This window comes from Cydia pomonella, chromosome 7, assembly GCF_033807575.1.
Source record: "Cydia pomonella isolate Wapato2018A chromosome 7, ilCydPomo1, whole genome shotgun sequence".
NCBI classification, from domain to species: Eukaryota; Metazoa; Arthropoda; class Insecta; order Lepidoptera; family Tortricidae; genus Cydia; species Cydia pomonella.
Genome location: NC_084709.1, coordinates 10367260 through 10392560, shown reverse-complemented (window position 1 = coordinate 10392560; position 25301 = coordinate 10367260). Strand labels below are relative to the sequence as shown.

General features: G+C 38.7%; 1 protein-coding gene across 1 annotated transcript; it reads left to right on the top strand.

Moving 5' to 3' along the window:
• Nucleotides 1–931: 931 nt before the first annotated feature.
• On the top strand, nt 932–22640 carry LOC133519783 (uncharacterized). The gene is given in 9 exon segments (XM_061853876.1): nt 932–1354; nt 1356–1377; nt 10955–11080; nt 11309–11464; nt 11929–12084; nt 12942–13094; nt 13369–13692; nt 21026–22171; nt 22468–22640. Coding segments are annotated over 9 exon segments (2316 nt in total). The 5' UTR covers nt 932–1234; the 3' UTR covers nt 22581–22640.
• Nucleotides 22641–25301: the final 2661 nt, after the last annotated feature.

The window sequence follows — 25301 nt, the reverse complement described above, 5'->3', positions numbered from 1 at the left end:
GAATAACCTGTCAAAGCGTCCTTATGGCAAGCGACAATGTGGGACTTTTTGCTTGGATACAACACATATGGTAAGTATTGTCTAGTTAGTGCTAAGAGCCGAGTCAGCAGAGGCAAAGGTTTTATGTCTCACCATCATAAAGCGAATGATTAACTGTAATGAATCAATAGGTAACTATAATAATTTTCAAAACAACCGACGGGCCGCCACCTTCAAAGGAACACTAATTTTCCATCTACTATAGTACCTATTTTCTTACAGGTAACCAAAATATATAGGCCCCTAGATATGTAAATAAAAAGCTCTCTGAGGCCGAGTTTCGTAATTATGTCGAAGGGGAAAAAGGCTCATTCCAAATTGGTCACTGTTTTCATAACCGCCATAATATGTCGAAGAAATAAAGCATATTATGAAGAGACTTAACTGTCAATAGCAATAGGCTAGACGACAAATCTTTATGAATGGTATATGATAAGTATTCGTGACGTCACGGTCACTGAGAGCCCATCTTGAAGTATGGAAAACAAGAAAATTGTGATTTTGTCATAACGATATAATATATTAGAAACTCTATAAGTAAGTTGTACCTACTTGTTGTATGGAAACATGTGCACTAGCGCCATTTGTAAATTAAATTTATTTATTTTATTTAAATAGTTTAAGTAGTACCAACACTACCAACAGCTATACAAACTTAGGTAACAATACAAAGCCAGTTATATGAACTCACAGATAGAAATTTGACAGACAATATTGAAAGCTGAAAAAGACGCCACCGGGTAAACTGTTAAGAATATGAATTGACCACATAACGGAAAAGGAACCTCAATAAACATTCGCCATTTTAATCATATAATAATATTTAGAATTTTCAATATTACATGTACTTCAAGTATGTTATTATATGTACGTAGGTCACAATTATAGGAGTGTCTATATCACGAAGGCGGGGTATATGCGGAATTTAGACTCTAAAACCTTAAGAACTTCATTGCAGATTTTTTTGCAGACTGATTGATTGATTGCAGACTTCGGGAATATTACAATAAACGTATACGATAATATTAAGAGTAAGAAAGAACGATTACTGCGGCAGGTAAGCCTTAGGGGGCTTTGCTCGCTGTCATAAATTTAGAATGTTTGCTTTGTGTTAATAAATAAAATAAAAACATTGGTTAAATCAGGGTAAGAATGAAATTTCCATTAGCAACCTATTTCCAGTGAAACTATTTCCATGTACACAATAGTGGTGGTTTTAAAGCAAGGGTGGCACGTGGCGGCCAGCGGTCAGTCGTCACCCCGCGGTCGACCGGTCGATCCGCCATGGAAACCTCGCACTGAACGCTCAACACTACGCCATGACCGATGACATACCAGGTGAATTGTGTTCCATTTTCAAACCAATTGACCGAATTTTTGATTGTGTCATTTATAAAAAAATATTTGATTTGTCAAAAACCGGTGAGTCCTAATTAATTAATGGGTATTTTTTTAACGTCAACAACTAGTTTCTATAGGTACGTAAATGTCAAGGATTTATATTTTAATATAGGTTTTTAACTTCTAGTAAAATAAAACGACTATTGGAAACGTGTATCGTGACATTGAATTATTACCTGCTGCACCTAATGACACGCTTAATACCCAGTTGTTTGTAATCAATCATGAAAGTCCAATTTATTTTATTGCAAATGTGTAGCACAATATCTGCCTAAGGATTGATTTGATACCGAGTTTGTATATTTATTTACACTAGGTATACAGCAGCTTTGATAGCAGCCACAAATGTTAACACAGAGCACAAAGTACATGAATGAGTTAGAATACATTTTCTTACACTAACTCAAATAATGATAACAATGTGGATGACAATCCACATTGTTATCATTATTTGATTGATACGATTTTTGAAACGTTTTGAAATCAGTTTTTAAATATTTTTTATTAGGTATCCTTTTGTTAGTAACATGTGTTCTATTATCAAAAGCACTCCTTTTTTTAAATGATCAATTTTGCATACCTTTTGTTTCCTTGCTTTACGCCCCCTTTAAGCTACGCTCCAATTGTGCTACGTCGTAGCCTGTAGCATAGTTTTCTTGTTTTGTTGCGAAAAGATCTGACATGCTTAACAACAGTCGCGATTAGCGTTGAATGGATGACGGAATCAAAAATGTAAAAATCTAACTACTTAGATGTAATATTAGGAATAAAGCTCTGCCTAAATACCTACTATATTGCGATTTATTTGTGATTTCTACTTAGTTCATAAATAGGTAATAAAATGCTCCACGCACACTTGCCAACGTTGAGTAACTACCTATTTATTATTAAGGAGAAATATTGAAATCAATTTTTATTTATTTAAACTGTCAAATAAATAAAAACTAAATTTACGGTTTAACACACGTGTTTTAGTTACTAGCACGACATGTTTCGGAGAGCCTAGGCCTAGGTCTCGATTTGCAACCACTTCGTTTTAAGTTTTTTGGTAAGAAAATGGACAAAGTTTTATTAACTAAGTGATAGAAAATGGAGACACAGATTATTAGAAACATACCCAGCGAATGACTAAGTAACTAGTATCCAACCGAAACCGGTATTTTTGCTGAAACCGAAGCCTTGTTAATCGTTCCTTTTAAAATGGCCTTTCTTTCTAGACAGTCATATTAACAATGAAATACCTATAGTGGTAGTGGTATAAAAAAAACCGACTATTACGTGTGAATAAAAGATGCACAACGTTAATATTCAAGTTTTCACTTCTGCCGGCACTCCTGGAGTGCAACCCGTTGTTTTTTTATTAGGTATAACAAATCACAACCAGCCACCCTCGATAAACTAATTAGGTATAATGTAACGTAAAATAACTTTTTGGCTCGGCAGTTTTTTAGTCGACCGAACCTCCGGCCGAGACATGATTTTCATTCCGAAACCTGTCCAGCCGAAACCGAAACTTCAGTCGGACCATAGAGGTACAACAATATAGAGTCAGACCAAGCTAAGTTGGCAGCAATTTTGATAGCCTGTGCAAGTGCGAAGTAAACGTCATTAGTTTCATAGAACTTTGACGTTTAAAATAACACTTGCACTGTCTGGGCTGTGAAAATCGCTGCCAACTTGAGGGACCAGATGACCGAACGAGATACACTAATGGAAATTTCAGTAGAAGTAGCAGAGAAAGCGCTATTATTGTTTGTCCTTGTCACAGGCTCATTTTTTTTATTCCCCACCGTAAATTTAGTATGGTTTATGGTGGGCAACAAATTACCCGACCAAATTACGTAGGTTGTTTTTTTTGGTATGTTGTGAGGAATGTTAAAAAGTGTTTTTAATTATGTCGGATTACGTGGTATGTTCTGTGAGTTCTGTCCCTCACGAGCGCACGCGTATATAGACCGCGAGCCAGGAACAGTTTCATAACCAATCGCCACCCGGACGAAAACTCCTATAGTGGTTAACGGCTATCCTATAATAAGCCTTCGTGGACGTCAGCTGCCGCTACGTTAGTGAGTTGAGGAATGGCAGCCACCGAAACACGTAAATAAATCGTCATCGCCTCCCGTTTGACTTTGTCAGATGATAGGTTAGATGCTATTGTTAATTTAAAAATCGTCAGGCGGTTATATCTCGGTGGTAACAACGTCAGCTGGTCGCATGAACATGTAAAAAATAGAAGCTCTTTACCTTTTCATGATAGCAATAACAAATCATGAAACTTTGCATGTAGCATTTCATCAGGTGAAACGCCTGAAACGCCATTAACGTATTACGAAATTTACATTACGCATACTTTGCGGACATAAAGTGGTGGCGCGTATTTTTTACATGTTCATTTTATAGCTGACGGTCTTTCCACCGCGATACAACCGGCTGACGGTTTTTTAAATTTAAAACAGCATCAAACTATCATCTGACAAAGTATCAGCCGGGAGGCGATGACTGACGAAATATGCTCCTGGACCGCGGTCTAATAATAGCTCATCTATAGGTCGGACACTATAAAAACATGAATTAAACCCTAGAATTTTGTTCAATATAGTATTTATGCGATTATACCGATACGATGTAAGTACCTACGAAAAAATTGAGTTGAATTTAAAGCCACAATCTATTGTGTATAGACTTCATTCAATAATCAATAATCGGTTTCGGCACAATAATAGATAGTAATAAAACTGATGTGTCAGTCGAATAATTGAACGGGTACTTACTGAGAGGGCGAGATACTATAAAAATCATTATTTCTAACGGCTCGATTCGAACAATGCATATATGACACAGCGATAAGATACGGTACTGATCTGTCAGTGTTAGAAATGGCATTTCTTCAACAAAAAACGTCACTTTGACACTGACTGAATTGGTCCGTAAGTCTACCTACGTTTTGTACCTGCCTGTGCCTGTGATTCAAACCAAACTAGGTATTTAATTCACATCAAAGTTGGTTCGTGTATGTCGTACTTATAGTGGCGACACTGACGACTTTTTGACAAAACCAATACCATAAACACTATTTTTATACCCGACTGCGTCAAAAGGAGGGTAATGTTTTTCGAGCGTATTTATGTATGGCTATTTCTTTGGCACGCTCTGCAGCCCAAACGGTTGGACGGTTTTTGACGATATCGTTGAATTCGTCATAATTGTATATTCGTCATATTCGTCATTTATTTTGTAAACGGAAAGAAAGGGGGGGGGGTTTATTTTTTCTTACCATAGTAATACGGATATCAAATGAAAGCTAGTGAAAAGACCATTTGTGTTTTTTTTTTTTTGATTTTATAAAAATTATTCCTTTTGTTAAGAAAATATAATTTTTGTGGAAGTTAACATTATTATTTATACAGAACTAGTGTTTGGTACACCGTTTGTCAAGTTAAAATGGCAGATTTGATTTAATCTTCTCCGGACCTACATAATGTGACAAATTTAGAAAACAAATAGGAGAACCTCAGAAAATGATCTGAATAGACGAGAACATATGCGAGCTCGATCATCCTGGAAAATAAAAAGTAAATTAAGGTCATGATCCTTTTTAGTATTTTTATACCTTCTCAATCGTAATCGGGACCAATGCCTAATATGTTTTGATTCTTGTAAATGAACGCTGTTTTTTACCTTTGAAAGCTGACCTAAGTAATACTCCCATAAATACCTATCTCTCTACCCCGGTCGAAAACATACCCCACCTCTCCTACCTACGTAAATTCAAATCTTAACCACTGATGAATGTGTCTCTTATACAACCTTTTGGTGGTGATTTATACACCTGTGGATGGTGGTCAAAAACCGTGGATACAAACCTCAGTTGTGATTTGTGATTTATGGAACTTAAAGTATCGTGAAAAGGTAATAAAAGAAACGTAATTTTAGCGTTTTTGGAAATTCATTCCCTAAAGAGATTAAAAGGGGGGGGGGGAATATTGTATGGTGATCAAGTTTTATATTCATTTAATTATTTGTTTAATTAATTAATTAACTTGAAACTTTGTATTAAGATATTTTCATAAAATACAAGAAGAGTAATTTCAGCGTTTTTTAAAATTCATCCCCTCATAGGGTTAAAAGAGGTTGAAAGTTTGTAACAGGAACGTTTTGAGTAGGGGCTTAAAATTAGTAAAAAGATAAAATATTAGAAAGAACGAAAAATAATTATAGTGCTTTTGAAAATTCAGCCCCCAATAGAGTTAAAAACCGGCCAAGAGCATGTTGGGCCACGCTCAGTGTAGGGTTCCGTAGTTACTCTTCCGTCACAATAAGCTAAACTGGAGCTTAAAGTATAGTAAATTGTTAACCAAAGGATGAAACGGTACCTTTCACCCGAGTTAAACAAATAGGCAAATTTGCATAATCAGTACCTAATTAAAGTAAGTCTTTTTACTATGAAGGGAAAACTTTTTGCGATAACTCAAAAACAGCTAAACTGATCATGTCCGCTATAGTTTTCATTTAATGTCTTTCTTAAGCTCTACTTCCACGATTTTTTTCATACTTTTTGGACCTATGGTTCAAAAGTTAGAGGGGGGGGACACTTTTTTTTTTCTTTCGGAGCGATTATCTCCGAATATATTTATTTTATCAAAAAACGTTTCTTGAAAACCCCTATTAGTTTTGAAAGTCCTTTCCAACGATACCCCACACTCTAGGGTTGAAGCGAAAAATAATTTCACCCCCACTTTACGTGTAGGGGAGGTACCCTAAAAAAAAAATTTAGATTTTATTGTACGATTTTGTCGGCTTTATTGATTTATATATCCATGCCAAATTTCAGCTTTCTAGTACTAACGACCACGGAGCAAAGCCTCGGACAGACAGACAGACAGACAGACAGACAGACAGACAGACAGACAGACGGACATGGCGAAACTATAAGGGTTCCTAGTTGACTACGGAACCCTAAAAAGGGGTTGAAAGTGTGTTTCGGGAAATAGATCCACGCAGACAAAGTCGTAGGCAACAAATAAACTACTTACAATAAACATCGTTAGTTTATCTCGTTAGAACCCATGACCACCGGTTTGGAAGCCATACGCCTTTCCGCTAGGCCACCGGAGCAATTGTGTTTGTATTGCGCTAATGTTAAGTATTTTTACTATAACTATGAGTACATAATTCACACCGCCTTACGTATGGTAATGTCCGATTCGCATGCCACCGTCCCGCCCCCAATGGTAGCCAACTACGTCGTTAGAAGAGTATACATACATTCTTGGAGTTTTTCTTAGTCCATTGTTGAGTCATCCCTAACAGTACCAAGCAAAAGTAGCCGAAAACTCACTCTTTTCTAGGCTTAGTGAAAAATGCGTAAGAAAGATCCGACTAAAATGTTATTTGGTGGTACAAGCATATTACCTATACAACGCGCGGTCATCGCTTATAATGAAATGTCCTGAAGAATGCCATGCCGCTTTATATGCCAACGTGGTGCTAACCTTTGACGCTGTCTTAGAATCATTTAAGATATTAAACTATCAACAGTTGTTACTTAGCGTTTACCGTGGCTATTTTAGCCCCGTAACTTGTTATTTGGCTATGGTCCAACTTAAATAAATGACTTATATGTATTCAAACGTTATAAAATTATCATAAGAAAACGGTTATTTTAAGTGGCCTTAAGTGATTTCACAGACCTTGACATGTCTCATAAATAACATTTTTTCACGAGACTTCTTTGGATTATAGTATTAGTAGTAAACACTTTATTGCACAAAACAAGTACATAATACGGAAAGTACAGTAAATGTGTACAAAGGTGAACTTATCCCCTTAAGGGATCTCTTCCAGCTAACCTTTAAGCAACGAAGAGAGATACATACGAAATGGTAGTCAACTATTTAAGATAATATGTACACTGTAATATACCTACATATTACATAGAATAGTTTAAACCAATTGACTAAAAGATGACATACCTATCTATTAGATCAATGGTAACCTGTTAGGTCATTGATAAAGGAGAGTAAATTACTCTCCTGGATTAAATTATGGAAATCAAACTACCACTTTACTGTCCCGATGTACCACGTGCCGGGAAACGCTGCTACAAAGTTGCTAGTAAACTTATCTAATCTAAAGGGTTATATGTAGGTAGTGTCTAGGGACACCCTTAGAACTCGATTTTCATGAACTTGTCTATTAATAACCCACACTTATCAAAGACAATGGACAGCAAACCAGAGTGTTTGATATTAATTTCAAGTCCAAACCTTCAAGTAGCCAAAAAAAAAGTCTTGACGGAGAGATGAACGGACAAACAGCTTGCCCTACTGGCCTTGTGCCCTACATATCCTTAATAAGAATGAAAAAGGCTTTTTCAGGAAGATTAATATGCTTCAACAACAGTAAGGAATTTTTCGTCTGAAATTCCAACAGAAATTCTGATAGAATGGTTCTTATTGCCACACAATAGCATAAGGATCCTTCTCTAATGGAAAGCCACAAATATTAAGGGTATACCAAAGTGCTTTTAATCAATGAATGAAGAGCAACGGTAGCGCTAAGTTCTATAGAGATTGATAGGTGCTACGCCATAGTCCATAGCAGTATATTGCCTTTATGTAGCGAAAACCGTCCGTAAAGACGAGGTTCAGTTTCATTAAGACTTTTTGGGCTTATTCATAAGTAAAATAAAATCACATTTTCGTAAATTCAGAAGGATTTTCGTAATTTGATTTAAAAAACAATTTTTGGGTGATATTGGATTTTTGAACGCTCCTCTTTCCCACAATTTTTTATCAAAATCCGACGAAACGAAAACTTGATAACAAATAAAATATCGACTCTTTTTTCAATTGAGCAACACATCTTTGCACTAATAAATAAATTAATATGAAATGACATGACATATGTGTACCAACCGTGTGGATTTCATAAATTCCGACTAAAAACTTAAGAAATTTTAAAGCTTGAGAACAACCTACATAAATATAAATAATCTACCCTACTTCTACAGACTCATAAAAATGTACTTGAACACAACAAAATTATTATTTTTTCCACCAAAACTGCCAGCCTATAAATACAGTGCCATAAAGCCATTATTAACTCTTAAGGCTTCTAAGTTACATTATTCATCACGCCGAAAATGACGTCATTGCGAATGAGAATTCTTTTTGGAACAAAAGTGCTCTTTTTGTTCGTGAGCCATAATTTCCGGCGACCTTGCCGGGTTACGCTGTAATCTGATGAGATTCCTATCATCCAGGATTTACCGGCGCCCATTTTTATGCCTAACAGACCTAACAGTATGCCGGTTAAAGTGAAATGTTAATTAATTTTACACATGTTTGTCGCATGTCATGTCTTAAATATAGGAAGTCGGTTTGAAATAAATAAGGAAAACGTGAGATCGTCAGACAAAGAATAAAAGTTACATATATTTACTACTCTATTAGCCAATGTATCGGGCTCGGGTCACAACAATTTGCTTGGCAAAAATTTTAGATTTCTTCGAAATTTTAGAGACTTCACTTCCATTCATTTATCATTCAAAATCATTTTAAAAATGATTTTGAATGATAAATATTTAATAACGTTCATTTGGATTTCATTTGGTTTGAATTTGCTTGATATTTTACAGTTCGAATTTTCCTCGCGTTGATGTGTGTTTCACTCGGAGGCAAAATTTGTTTAACCCTCGTGCCTTGGAACCCTCGCAACGCTCTAAATTCCACTTTTCAAACCACTCGCTACGCTCGTGATTCAATTTTAGATTCTTTCGGTTGCTAGGGTATCAAATCAATATTGGCACGAGCGGCGAAACAACAACTTTGGCTTCTTGTAAAACAAACAACTATTAATTGTATCTTTATTTCAAATTCAATATTTTATTCTGTAGGCCTCAAGGCCTGTTTCACAAGGCAAATCAACATAAATAAATAAATATAAATAAATAAATATTATAGGACATTATTACACAAATTGACTAAGTCCCACAGTAAGCTCAATAAGGCTGGTGTTGAGGGTACTTAGACAACGATATATATAATATATAAATATGTACAAATCTTATACCTTTAAACGAGCAATTCTTGTATATATATATTTCCGGGATCTCGGAAACGGCTCTAACGATTTTGCTGATATTTGGTATATGGGGGTTTTTGGGCGCAAACAATCGATCTAGATTAGTCTTATGTTTGGGAAAACGCGTGTTTTCGAGTTTTCATGCGTTTTTCTTTCGACGCAGAATATGGTCGCTAATTTCGTATTGCCGGCCACTGTCCGTCTGGTCCAGCGGGTTAAGACGCGGACTGCTAAACGAGTGATACGGGTTCGAATCTCGCCCGGTGACTAACTTTTGTTTTTTTTTTTTATATGTTCAAGTTTATATATAATTTTTTAATTTTTATTGTTTTAGGCAAGTTTAATTGAGTAAAAAAATTTAGTTAAGATTATCACCTATACACCACCATATTACAATAAATAGTTATAACCGAGCAAAGCTCGGTCGCCCAGGTACTACTTAAATAAATAGAAAACAACCAAGACTCAGGAACAAATATGTATGCTCATCGCACGAATAAATGCCCTTACCAGGATTTGAACCCGGGACCATCAGCTTCGTAGCCAGAGTCACTACCCACTAGGCCAAACCGGTCGTCATTTACAGTAACATAGTCATCTGGGTAAACATTACATTAAATAATTTTAAAATAAAAAAATACTAGGTACTCGAAATATAAGGAGATGTAGTCACTAGAGTAAGAGGTGCCCAATGTCAGAGAAAATACTAATAGACACTAATCTGATTAGGTTAAAAGGCTCTCCAAAAGTCAAAATGAAATTATATTAAATTAGTGTTTCGCGTTGGCTGTTAAGTATGTGTGTGGTCTTAGGTATAAACGAATGCTATAGAATCCATAACTTAGTATATACGGTTACGTCTGAAAATATAGATACGCACGACAAAGTGCCAAAAATATGTATACACCTTAATTTTATGGGCATATTTTTTATCATGTTCGTGTCTATATTTTCAGGCGTGACTGTATTTATGAATCCAATAAGACAATACCAGATAATCGTAAAACAGCTCTTATATAAAGAAACGCGGTAATGAAATTCAAGGCTGTATACCTAATAGGTCATAGACAAAAATAGCTAAGAATCCGCCCTAATTGTAGATTGTGTGCTCGTAACATAGATCAAACTGCTCGGAATGTTTGCTGAAAGCTACTAGGCGTGTACTGTAATTACTCTATCTTTAAACTTAGGCGAAGTAAAGAAATAGGTCAAGCATCACGATGGGATCCAAGTTACGGCTGTCTTTATCGGGGTTACATTTTCTAAGCAAACATTTATAGAGAGTAAATAGTAAATATTAACTTGAGTAATATGTCCATCGGGTACCGGGCCCTAAGTACTTACGCGTTGTAAAAATAAAGAACACTTCTTTTGTATAATCAAGACGCTGTTCGCTCGTTTCTGCTTCTAATACTTTTTATTTTTGCAGATACGGGCGCCGTTTTCACGTTCGGCAAGTCCCACTTTGCCGACAACGAGCCGAGCCACTTCTTTATAAAGAATGATCCTATTGTCGCTATTTCTTGCGGTGACGAGCATAGCGCCGTCATATGCCGTAAGTACCTACAGTCTAAGTTAAACTTTTGCTAAATAGGTACTCGTATGACTCATCAAAAATAAATATTGAATATTTTGAGAAGAATCGAGCTCATATCATTTATCTGCGCAAATTGGGATGCATATTTTGTTAAGCCTACACCTACAACGTCAACATCCGTAGGCGGCTGATGGCGTAAACAAGCCAAAAAAATCCTATAATTCCAATAAATTTTGTTTTCGTCAGAAAATGGGCGAGTGTTCGTGTTCGGCGGGAACGCATGGGGGCAGCTGGGTCTCGGCCACAAGGATGAGGTGACGCGGCCGTCGTGCGTTAAATGGCTTAAGCCACATCGCGCCATGTTCGTGGCATGCGGTCGCGCGCATACTGTCTTCGTCACAGGTTTGTGCTTTAAGAAATTTATCAGTAAATGAGCTTATTTGATCGGCTCCTAAAGACAGCTGTGGCTACCGAGCCATAGCCGAACAAGGAGGTGGTACGGCCAACGTGAATTAATTGGCTCGAGCCAAGCCCCATTGTGCCATGTTCGTGCCTTAGGTATAGCAAGCTCTAAGAAATTAAGATTCGCATGATGTTAGAATTAATAGGTATTGAGACCTACTGTTTGAATGAGTAGTAATTTCACTGTTTAAAAGTCGCCTTCCACCTCACTCACAAGAGCCAAAATTGATATAGTTTGCAGATTTTCGGTTAGCAATCCCAATGGTCCCTCCAAATTCAAACAATTTGTGCCAAAATTTATATTTAAATTGCCTCTTACTTATCACAGGTAGATAACCTGAAACGCTTTCAGATGTGCCAATATTTGACGATGCCACCCTATTTCACACCTCGTTGTTTCGCAGACACCAACTCAGTGTACTCTGTGGGCTGCAACGATGAGGGGCAGCTGGGTACCGGCGACTTGGAGCACCACACGGTACCACAGTACGTGGAGATAGACGACCAGCCCAACATTAGACAGGTGTCGGCAGGGAGCAACCACACAGCGATACTGACTGGTAAACAAGCAAGCAAGTGGCAAGCGACACTTAGGGTCGGTTGTACCAAACCGTATTATGTCTTCGTTCAGATTTTACTGTAGGTATGGGAATTCTCATAGTTGGGGGAGTGGCGTTGGTCAGTCCGTCAATTGTGATTGGTTTAGATTTTTTTACTGGTCAAGTTCAGTAAAATCCACAGGGCACAGTCTTATTAAAGGGTCTAGGCCGAGATATGTAATCACAGTCAAATGGTTTTTTTAGGAACCCTAAAAGTACCTCAAAAGGAAAGAACGGAACCCTTATAGGATCACTTAAATGTCCGTCCGAGCTGTCCGTCCATTCGTTCACCCATCCGTCTGTCTGTTAAGACCCTTTATCTCAGGAACGCGTGGAGATATCGAGTTGAAATTAAATCCACACACTCAAATCTACAGTCATCAATCTTCTAAGACTTAGAATCTAAGTTAACGTAAAATAAAAATACGGCCGTTTATGTCGCAAAAAATGTATATTTCGACACTCTCAGGGGAAACAAAATGTTGAGCTAGACCTATGAAATTTAGTCAGTTATATTGACGTACACTACAAGTACAGGGAAAAATCACAAAAAAAGGTTCAATTTGTACAGAACCCTTGGTGGGCGAGTCCGACTCTCACCTGTGCAGTTTTTTTTTTTGTTAAAACGACACAAAGTAATCGTTAACAATTCACACAAAGTAGAGGCAAGCAACAGGAGCAATCTAACAGCTGGAATCTCCTGGGAGAAGCACATAAACCTATCCAGACCGTTGCTATTTATACAACTAAAGGCACTTTACTACTGCAGGTTATGGGCCTAGCAAATTGATTTTACAACATTTTTGTGTACTTCCCAGACGACGGCAGAGTATTCGTATGTGGCTCGAACACCGAGGGCCAGCTCGGGCTCGGCGAAGACACGAGATCAACCACAAAGTTCACCGAACTCAAGTTCATGGAGAAAATCGCCTTCGTTGAGTGCGGATACTATCACACGGTTTTTATTACAAGTACGTAAAGTTCAATTTTATTTAATATTATATTTTACAAATGACCCAAGTTTATACATAATTATATCATTTTCCCTAATTACAAAAAGAGATCGAGAATAGAATCGGCTGTTTTTATTATACATAAGTACTTAATTAGTTATTTATTTACTCATGCGATTCGAACATATGTCACAAGGAGCATCCCACATAAATTGGACCAGATCGATGAATGGCGAGTGTCATACAAGGTTATTTATAGCAGATTATATCTAATCTTAATCCTTAATTTTAGCCCAAGGTGCAGTCTTCGTGACGGGAGACAACGAAAACCAAAAGCTAGGCATCCCAAACACAGCGACCACTGTATACGTGCCCGAAGTTCTGCCTCTTGACATTCCTATCAAAAGCGCGTGTTGCGGGGCTTCCCACACTTTCCTCTTGTCTATGGACGAGACAAAAATCTTGGCCTTCGGCTCTAATGAGAGAGGACAGCTAGCAATGCCCCAGGACATAGAGTTTTTGGCTGAGCCAAAGGAAATTGACATGGAGAAAATGTTTGAGGGATATCAGTTGAAACTGGTCGCGTGTGGAGCTATGCATACGGCATTTGTTACGGGTAAGTTTTCTTTCCATACCTACTTTATATTTGTTATTTGTGATTATTCTATCGAGTTAGTTTAACAGTTACTTTCTCTTTGGAGAAAAATCTGATCCGTAGAAGAATCGGAGCAATCTGAATCGTATCCAGAAAGTTATCAATTTTTAGAGATTATTTTTTCGTGGAGCAAAGGTGCAAATAAAAACTTGTTGTAGTTTTTTACTAATACATCTGTTTTTATTGACTATACTATTCTCAGCAGTTGAGTCAGCATACATACACATGACTTGAACTTATTGGATAATAGGTAGGTAGTAGTAAAAGATAATTAAATTAGTTGTTACGCCCCTTTTACAAACCAATTAAATCATTCAAATGTTACGTATAAAGATAGTTTATTGTTCAAGTAGGCATATTAATACAATGCGCTTATTGAACGTCTAACAAAGCTACGCCGGCTCTAACCCTACACCTCTGCCCGAGAAGATTTAAATCCCTCCTAAATTGTAGGAGAGTATCTAAATATGGGACCGGCAAGAAACTCGGCATGTATATGCATAGCATGTATTTCATTAAAGCAACGAGCACTTAAACATATACCTTGCAAGGACGTCACCGTCAATCGTACATGCCTACTTCTATTTTGGTACATTCGATTCCATAAAATGATACCTGCCCATTAGGCACTCCACCCGTCAAGGGTAACAAATTGATATAGCCAGTATTGACGGGTGCTTTGTGAACAGTGGACATATTTTGTGGATAAAGTTATATTTCAAAAAGTTTGACATCATAACACACACACACACACACACACAAAATTGGTACACACACACACACATTACATTGGTAACATTGGTAACATAGGTACTTAAATCGTAGAAAGGTTTTTAAGAGTCCTTATTCCTACAGACGAGCGTATTTTGTAAAATGCTTCCTTTTTCATTCAAGATTACGACGTAACTATTAGTATTTATTCAAAAACTGATAACGTACTTAAATAATCGTTTCCTAAACTAGGGGCTCCAACAGTTCAAATTTTCATTTTCTCTTTTAAACCTCTTTTTTAATGAGGTTTTTTGGGAGTCTTTTCCAAATTTTGCAGTGTGATGTGGCGTTTCGGTTCTCAATTTTGCTATAAACAAGAATCATTTGGTACATGAATGACTACAATTTGATTCAACATATCTCGTACGAGGGGCTGGAATGATTAACAATCGAAGATTCATTTGAAAAAACTGATAAAATACCTTCCGAGTTTTCTTCATTTTTTTGGCGAAAACAGGGTTTTATTATATTTTATTTCCGCAAATGGTACGCATATTTTGCTTTAAAAATAATATTATAGCAAACTGTAACTTTATGTTAACCTATAAAAAAAAATCGTAACTATGGGACCTACATTGCCGTAAATTTATATTTTTTTAAAACACGTATAAATCACGCAGCAGCGACGCCCCGCTCTCAGTCCGCGCGGAGCGCGCTTAGAGGACGGACCTGTGCTCGATTGTCAGGCATTCGTTGCGATCGTAATCAGCTACGGAGTTCCGAGAAGTGCTATATACTGCGATTAGAAAATCTTAATAAAAGTTCATTTTTTACAGTATGCCTAACACTCGCTTATTGATGGATTTTCAGTGTTACTTTTTTTTTAATACTAAGTCGGTGGCAAACAAGCATACGGCCCGCATATGTACGCCTGCAACTCCAGAGGAGTTACATGCGCGTTGCCGACCCTAACCCCCTCCCGCCCCTCGTTGAGCTCTGGCAACCTTACTCACCGGCAGGAACACAACACTATGAGTAAGGTCTAGTGTTATTTGGCTGCGATTTTCTGAAAAACGCATTTTCACTTGAAATTACGTTAGGGTTTGCATTATTATTTTTGACCGGGATGAAGTCCAAGTTCTCATGATGGAGTCAGGAGTTGGTCACCAGAACTCCTAATCTACTAATTATAATCCCATCGTGTTTGGGCTCAAAAGATTTGCCCTGACGAACACCATCAATCTAGATGAGGTCCAGGGTCTCATGATGGAGTCAGGAGTTGGTCACTAGAACTCCTAATCTACTCATTATAATTCCATCGTGTTTGGGCTCAACAGAGTTGCCCTGATGAGCACCTTCAATCTAGATGAGGTCCAGGGTCTCATGATGGAGTCAGGGGCTGGTCACCAGAACTCCTAATCTACTCATCATAACTCCATCGTGTTTGGGTTCAATAGAGTTGCCCTGACGAGCACCATCAATCTAGATGAGGTCCAGGGTCTCATGATGGAGTCAGGAGCTGGTCACCAGAACTCCTAATCTACTCATCATAACTCCATCGTGTTTGGGCTCAATAGATTTGCCCTGATGAACACCATCGATCTAGATGAGGCCCAGGGTCTCATGATGGAGTCAGGAGTTGGTCACCAGAACTCGTAAACTACTCATCATAACCTCATCGTGTTCGGGCTCAATAGATTTGCCCTGACGAGCATCATCAATCTAGATAAAGTCCAGGGTCTCATGATGGAGTCAGGAGTTGGTCACTAGAACTCCTAATCTACTCATTATAATTCCAACGTGTTTGGGCTCAAAAGATTTGCCCTGATGAGCACCATCGATCTAGATGAGGTCCAGGGTCTCATGATGGAGTCAGGAGTTGGTCACGAGAACTCCTACTCTACTCATCATAACTCCATCGTGTTTGGGCTCAATAGAGTTGCCCTGACGAGCACCTTCAATCTAGATGAGGTCCAGGGTCTCATGATGGAGTCAGGAGTTGGTCACTAGAACTCTTAATCTACTCATTATAATTCCAACGTGTTTGGGCTCAAAAGATTTGCCCTGACGAGCACCATCGATCTAGATGAGGTCCAGGGTCTCATGATGGAGTCAGGAGTTGGTCACCAGAACTCCTAATCTACTCATCATAACTCCATCGTGTATGGGCTCAATAGAGTTTCCCTGACGAGCACCATTAATCTAGATCAGGTCCAGGGTCTCATGATGGACTCAGGAGTTGATCACCAGAACTCCTAGTCTATTCATCATAACTCCATCGTGTTTGGGCTCAAAAGATTTGCCCTGACGAGTACCATCGATCTAGATGAGGTCCAGGGTCTCATGATGGAGTCAGGAGTTGGTCACCAGAACTCCTACTCTACTCATCATAACTCCATCGTGTTTGGGCTCAATAGAGTTGCCCTGACGAGCACCTTCAATCTAGATGAGGTCCAGGGTCTCATGATGGAGTCAGGAGTTGGTCACTAGAACTCCTAATCTACTCATTATAATTCCAACGTGTTTGGGCTCAAAAGATTTGCCCTGACGAGCACCATCGATCTAGATGAGGTCCAGGGTCTCATGATGGAGTCAGGAGTTGGTCACCAGAACTCCTAATCTACTCATCATAACTCCATCGTGTATGGGCTCAATAGAGTTGCCCTGACGAGCACCATCAATCTAGATCAGGTCCAGGGTCTCATGATGGACTCAGGAGTTGATCACCAGAACTCCTAGTCTATTCATCATAACTCCATCGTGTTTGGGCTCAAAAGATTTGCCCTGACGAGTACCATCGATCTAGATTAAGTCGAGGGTCTCATGATGGACTCAGTAGTTGGTCACCAGAACTCCTAATCTATTCATCATAATGGTAATTTGATGGTGCTTGTCGGAGTAAATCTATTGAGCCCAAACACGATGGAGTTATGATGAATAGATTACGAGTTCTGGTGACCAACTCCTGACTCCATCATGAGACCCTGGACTTCATCTAGATCGATGGTACTCGTCAGGGCAAATCTTTTGAGCCCAAACACGATGGAGTTATGATAAATAGATTACGAGTTCTGGTGACCAACTCCTGACTCCATCATGAGACCCTGGACTTCATCTAGATCGATGGTACTCGTCAGGGCAAATCTTTTGAGCCCAAACACGATGGAATTATAATGAGTAGATTAGGAGTTCTAGTGACCAACTCCTGACTCCATCATGAGACCCTGAACATCATCTAGATTGATGGTGCTCGTGAGGGCAAATCTATTGAGCCCAAACACGATGGAGTTATGATGAGTAGATTAGGAATTATGGTGACCAACTCCTGACTCCATCATGAGACCCTGGACTTCATCTAGATCGATGGTACTCGTCAGGGCAAATCTTTTGAGCCCAAACACGATGGAATTATAATGAGTAGATTAGGAGTTCTAGTGACCAACTCCTGACTCCATCATGAGACCCTGAACATCATCTAGATTGATGGTGCTCGTGAGGGCAAATCTATTGAGCTCAAACACGATGGAGTTATGATGAGTAGATTAGGAATTATGGTGACCAACTCCTGACTCCATCATGAGACCCTGGACTTCATCTAGATCGATGGTACTCGTCAGGGCAAATCTTTTGAGCCCAAACACGATGGAATTATAATGAGTAGATTAGGAGTTCTGGTGACCAACTCCTGACTCCATCATGAGACCCTGGACTTCATCTAGATCGATGGTACTCGTCAGGGCAAATCTTTTGAGCCCAAACACGATGGAATTATAATGAGTAGATTAGGAGTTCTAGTGACCAACTCCTGACTCCATCATGAGACCCTGAACATCATCTAGATTGATGGTGCTCGTGAGGGCAAATCTATTGAGCCCAAACACGATGGAGTTATGATGAGTAGATTAGGAATTATGGTGACCAACTCCTGACTCCATCATGAGACCCTGGACTTCATCTAGATCAATGGTACTCGTCAGGGCAAATCTTTTGAGCCCAAACACGATGGAATTATCATGAGTAGATTAGGAGTTCTAGTGACCTACTCCTGACTCCATCATGACACCCTGGACTTCATCTAGATTGATGGTGCTCATCAGGGTAAATCTATTGAGCCCAAACTCGATGGAGTTATAATGATATAATCGACTAATATGCGCAAACGATTGGCATCTTGGCTGGACAGCATGGGTGCGTAGCCAACATGCCAAACGTTTACGATACGACAAGGAAACACTATCTGTCTCTCTATCGCACTAATATGCGCAATCGATTGGCTTCTTGGCTAGGTATCATGGGTGCGTAGCCAACATGCCAACCGTTTACGATACGACAACGAAACACTACTCTCTCTCTATCGCACTAATATACGCAAACGATTGGTATTTTGGCTAGGCACTAAGCAAGTGTGTGGCCAACATGCCAATCGTTTACGATACGACAACGAAACACTATCTGTCTCTCTATCGCACTAATATACTTTATTTATACCTGCAGTCATTTAGTAACTTCTTCATTTTCCATTGGTGTGAAAGAGACAGAATAAAGAGCAAGGGTTATAGTACACTCTGTAGTCTGTACACTTAGTAGTAGTGTACATTAAAAAAAAAAAACTACTGTGCATATACAATAAAATAAAGAGTGCCCATATGATATCATATGACACTAAAATTAATGTTGCTTGAAATTATATTGAAAACTATCAAGATTATTCTAGTCTGCATTGAAACGCGCGTCGCGTTGCCGGCGCTCGCGTACCGAGCGCCAACGCCATCTATCGAGCGTTATTTCGTGAAATCGGAGAACGCTCCAAGGATTAAGGGCTCTTAAGTTTTTATATGAAACTAGCGTTTAATTAATTTAGATATGTGTGAACTCAATTCTGTCTGTGAGTTATGCTCAAAATTTATTAAATCAATTTAACAAACAGTTAAACCTGTATAACGTACATTGTATAGGTAAGTATAAGTTACCTACTTATACTTACCTATACAATGATACTATACCCAAATACGAATCCACGTCACAAAATACACCGCAATGAATGTAGGTACGGACTAAACTTGTGCCTAAGTAATTGCTCCAACGATGTTAATAACCTTTTAATTTGTAGGGATAAGATTGTAAATATACTTATATAAAATAAAAAAAAACAACTTAATAGGTACTGTAAATGGGTTTAAAGCCTATACTTCAAGACGTTGGTAAGTAAATATAAAAGTTGCGTCCGAATGTAGGTCATGACACATTTAATAGGTAACGGCAGAAACAAAAACCGGCCAAGAGCATGTCAGGCCATGCTCAGAGTAGTGTTCCGTAGTTACTCTTCCGTCAAAATAAACTAAATTGAACCTTAAAATATGGTAGATTGTTAACCAAGGGATAAACTGTGGGTGTACGTCTTTTTACTATGAAGGGGAAACTTTTTGCGATAACTCAAAAACAGCTAAACTGATCATATCCGCTATAATTTTTATTTAATGTCTTTCTTAAGCTCTACTTCCAAGATTTTTTTCATATTTTTTGGACCTATGGTTCAAAAATTAGAGGGGGGGACACATTTTTTTTTCTTTCGGAGCAATTATCTCCGAATATATTCACTTTATCAAGAAATGTTTGTTAAAGACCCCTATTAGTTTTGAAAGACCTTTCCAACGATATCTGTAGGGTTGAAGCAAAAAAAAAATGTTCACCCCCACTTTACGTGTAGGGGAGGTACCCTAAAAAAATTAAATTTTTAGATTTTTCATTTTATTGTACGACTTTGTCGGCTTTATTAATTTATATATCCATGCCAAATTTCAGCTTTCTAGCACTAACGACCACGGAGCAAAGCCTCGGACAGACAGACAGACAGACGGACATGGCGAAACTATAAGGGTTCCTAGTTGAACCCTAAAAAGCGATAGGGTTTCGTTAGCTACTACTAATAATTTCCTTATTTATGTTTAATATATTTAGATTTTAGACAATAGCTTTGAATGCGCGAAAATAAGTCTATATATGTACCTACACTCAACGTTTGCCGTACGCATATATGTATATACAAATAAAAGTAAACCACCAAAAACATTTTCATGTAAAATGTTGCCAAGACGGTATTATGGCTCCCAATGTCAAAAAGTTATTAGATGTCATGTAGAGCAAAGCGTCTAACTCTACACAACCTAACTCTAAAAGGATCGCCTAAATAAAACATAACACGGTACAAAGTACCATAACACAATACATATTGTACATGCCTACTTGACCATTTTCATCGCTTAATGAATATAAGGTAACTTGAATATTGAATATCAATAAGGTATATTCGGATAATTCCGAAAGGAAAAAACATTTAAAAAGTGGCGGATAATTCTGAAAAGGGAATTACTTATTAGAACGGAATATGAGTATTTTTAAAGGATTTTCGGGATTATCCAATTTCCTAAATTACTCAAATACACCTTACCTAAATACTATATCTACCTAGGCATTACTACATCTCCGGTGAAACTTCCACTACAGTTAAATTTGCGTTAGTAAGTTACAATACGTAAGTAGTAGGTAACGCTACATTATAGCTTTTAATCAATATTTTTTTTAGATAACGGCCTCTTATACACCTGCGGCGAGTCCAGGCACAACAAGTTGTGTTTAGACGACAATGACGGCTATTCAAACGAGTCCAATCAATACTCGCCAAAGCGGGTCACCGCCATGAATGGCTTTATTGTCGACAACGTGGCCTGCGGCGGCTGCCACACTCTACTCACCGCCACCAAGGGCTCCAACGCAGACTTTACCAACAACGACTTTAACGTAGTCAGCGAAGAAACCAGACTCGTATCCCTAACGGAATTACCACCCCTAAAAGTACCCATAAACAAAAGTGACGAACTGCACACTATGGAGGATATTACCAACTCGAATGTCGACGTAAACACTGATAACATCAATGGAAACGTCGATGAAACCGGATCGATCGATTCGCTGGAAGCCAACGTGAGCGGGTCGCATATTGTAAACATAAACGACCTTGAGAATGACAATGGAAGCACACAAGGCATTGAGGATATTAAAGATGAGTTGGATTCGACTACATCCGCTCTTAAAGCTGAAGCAATGCATGCCATGGAGTCTATGGATACTATGCTGGATAATGCAGTCGAAAAAGTAGAGGCACATGCGAAAGAAACAACCGATAATATAAAAGCAGCGGCAAATGATGTGTATCAAGCAGCATCAGATAAAGCCCAGGAGAAAATCGAGGTTGTTGAAGATATTATAAAGAAAACTGAAGCAAAAATAACTCCTAAAATAGACGACATGAAAAGGGCGTTGCAAATACCCGACAAAATTGTTGAAGTAGCAAATTCACCACCACCGAAATCGCCTATTTTACAAGAACTGCTGCATATACCGGACTTGTCTCAAATGAGCCCGAATTTGAGCAAAGATAGCGACGATGGCCAGAAAAGCGAGACTGGCCAGTCAGAGAATGAAACGATTCCTTGTGGATCGGACAAATCAAGTCCTCAGGCAGGAAAAGGCGCTAAAACACAAGCCGTGCTACCCATACTAAGGAGCGAGGACCATATAGATAATGACGATGTAGAACAAAACGAGGAGAGCGATGTTGTGGTCAACAAAATGGCTGAAAAAGGAAGATTTGCCCGCATATTTCAGAACATAAGAGACAAAGAGAATTCTTGTATGGGCAAGGGGAAAGTTATAGAAGAAAATGTTGTAGGTATGTAAACCTAGACCTGTTTGGTTTCCAAGATTTACATTTTTATTTATTTCACATGTTAACGTAGTAGTAGTAAACGCTTTATTGCACATAACAAGTAGATAAATAAGGCGAACTTATCCCCTTATTAACGTATTATCAAATCCCGTATATTTTTTTCCACGGGTTACTCCAGCCACACTCTCCCGTAATGAAAACGAAATGCAATTATGTAGTTTGACTTCTCTTTCGGTCGCAACTCCTTGGTCGTATATGTTAGTGGTCCATAAAGAACGTTTTATTTGTTTTTTTTTCAGAAAATTTACACAAGGGCATCGATCACGCTGAGCAGTCCGTGCACAAAGTAGAAGAGACAGTCGAGACCGAAATCAGGAATCAGACGAACTCTAGAACATGCACTATATTATAAACACGTTTCCGTCTTCTAAATGTTTAGCCGTTATAAATAAAGTTTTTATTATTACTATTATTGCAAATTATGCTTATTTTACTACCCAAGGGCCAGCCCGACACTACCACTAGCGGCTTTTGAACGTCGGCGTCCTATCAGCACTATGGAAAATGGCGCCAACATTGCGTCGAGCAGAAGCCATAGAATGGAATGACTAGACCCCGACGCTCGGGAGACGCTAGTGAGGTGTCTCTCTAAGACACATTACATTACACACATGAGTTGAATTTTATCAAAAATAAAATTATGTCCTAAGGGCCACCCCACTCTAGGGTCTTTCGAGCGTCGGCGTCTAGTCAGCGCTATGAAAAATGGCGTCGCTGCTAGAGTTGAGCCGTTCTGGGGAACGTTCTCCGTTTTGTATGGGAAACGTTCTAGCTCGAGAATATTCCCTATAGTAAACGGAGAACGTTCTCGAGAATGGCCTTTAGCCGCAGCGCAGTTGGCACGTTGCGTCGAGCAGCAGCCATAGAGTTGACTAATAGACGCCGAGGCTCGGGAGACGCTAGTGTGGGGTGGCTCTTAATCGTGTTTCGGTCGGATGCCTACTACCAACTAGATACAGTTTCCTGAAAGCTTACACGAATAAAATGAACGAAACTTTCATTGTAGAGTCAAACCAAGCTAAGTAGGTAGCGATTTTGATAGCACAGTCTGAACGTCATAGCATAGCATTTCATAGGAGTTTGACGTTTGAAATTACACTTGCCTGACTCTATGAGTAACAAGTATCAGTAGTCCATAATCAGTAGGTATACCTACATTCAGAGCCGTTATTTTATTGGTTAAGAGGGAAGAATAGTTTTGCGATCCTAGCGAAATAACGGTACTTTTTCTATGAAATTTCATTTCGGGAGAAAAAGTTTTCCACTTTGTTTTTGATGTCGATCGCTTCAGCATTATATATTCAAGGTTTATAGGTTTCGATTTAAAAAAGATTTATATATTTGTAATATTGCAAATTTTGAATAAAAGTAATACTATAAACCTAGTTTTTCATTGTGTCAATAGGCGGGTCCACATAGAGCGAGCATACACGCGAGGCAATTTCCTCACGCATAAACTGGCCAATGTAGACGTGCCTCGGCCGAAGCAGCGTGCTCAGGCGAGGAATACGCACGCGCCGCCTCGGCCGAGGCACGTCTACACTAGTCGGTTTGTGCGTGAGGAAATTTCCTCGCGCGTATGCTCGCTCTGTGTGGACCCGCCTAATAACATACTAAAAAATCACAGAGAATGGAAAATATTTAGAAGAGAAAATTTAGAAGAATGTGATATACTTCCATCTTAATGTCATACATACAGATATTTTCATTCACTCGATCGTTCCATACGTGCCAGCTCTTGTGAATTGACCTGCCCGCGTAGCCAACGTTACAATCGTTCACGCTCCGTAGCGTATCGTAGCTATCTCTCTCTATCACTCTACCACATTAGTGCAACTGTGACAGTTTGCGTCAAAATCGTGGGTGCAAACCTCGGTGGTGTTGTATGGAGCAGAAAAATATGTTTTAAAAAATTCAAAAATATTACTAAATCCTTATCATAAACAGACAAGAGGTTAATACTGAGGGCCTACTGCGAACCACGTTCGAGGTGTTGCCTCCCTGACACTTTTACGTACGAATTTACAAGTGCGACAGACAGGCAACACGTCGAACGTGGTTCACGGTAGGCCCTCTGGACGTCTTTCGGCTCATATGATGATCCCAATTTTAACCGTTTTCGTATACTATGTGTGGGATACTAAATTTCAAATTCAAATCTCGGTCGCCAAAAGTCGTTAAAAAAATGCAAAACGGCGATTGAAAAACGTGGTCAAGATGTGGTCAAGATCCTAAACAAACACAGATGAAAAGTTAAGGCGGTAATGGTGACTTCGTACAAAAATAGATGCAAATGACTGGTACCTGATAAGGTATGGTACCTACTTAATAGTTAATAGGTACTACCTAGTTGGTTACTAAGTTCTGTTACCAGAGTTTTCAAGGAATAAAAGGAAATAGGTAGCAATTATTAATGTATACAGTTGTAAGCGTATTTATAAGTGATAAGCTTAAAATATAACCTTATAAACATTGTTGTTTTGGTTATGCGCTTACCGCTGCGTTTACCGCGTAAACAAATAAACGGTCATTACTTCATTAGACTATTTCATTTAACATGGATGTGCGGCATGTATGTGACATTGACATCTAGGATTACTGTGGCCGTAGGTTACGGTAACCGCTTATAGTATTTTTATATAGCTTGGGTACGGTGACAGCTATCATCTCCATACGAGATTTTACGTGTTAAGGTTATAATATAGTATATATGGCAGGGGTTCCCGAAGTGTGCGCCGCGGCGCCCTGGTGCGCCGTAGAAAGTAAAGAGGGGCGCCGTGAGTTCTATCATTATCCGAAACCACAAATATTCGCGGGTACCTATTTGAGCGCTCGCATCGGTAAATAATATAGCGCCGTGTCACTCTTTTTCGACCGTGATTTTAAATTTACAAGGGCGCCGTTGCAAAATACTAAACTTGTAACTGCGCCGCATGTTGAAAAAGATTGGGAACCCCTGATATATGGAAATCACAGCAGTTACTGTACCCACGCTATGTGGAATATACAAGGCGGACGTACGTATGTTTGCCGCCTTATAAGGTAAGTAGATAACATTCAAAGGACTGCGTTA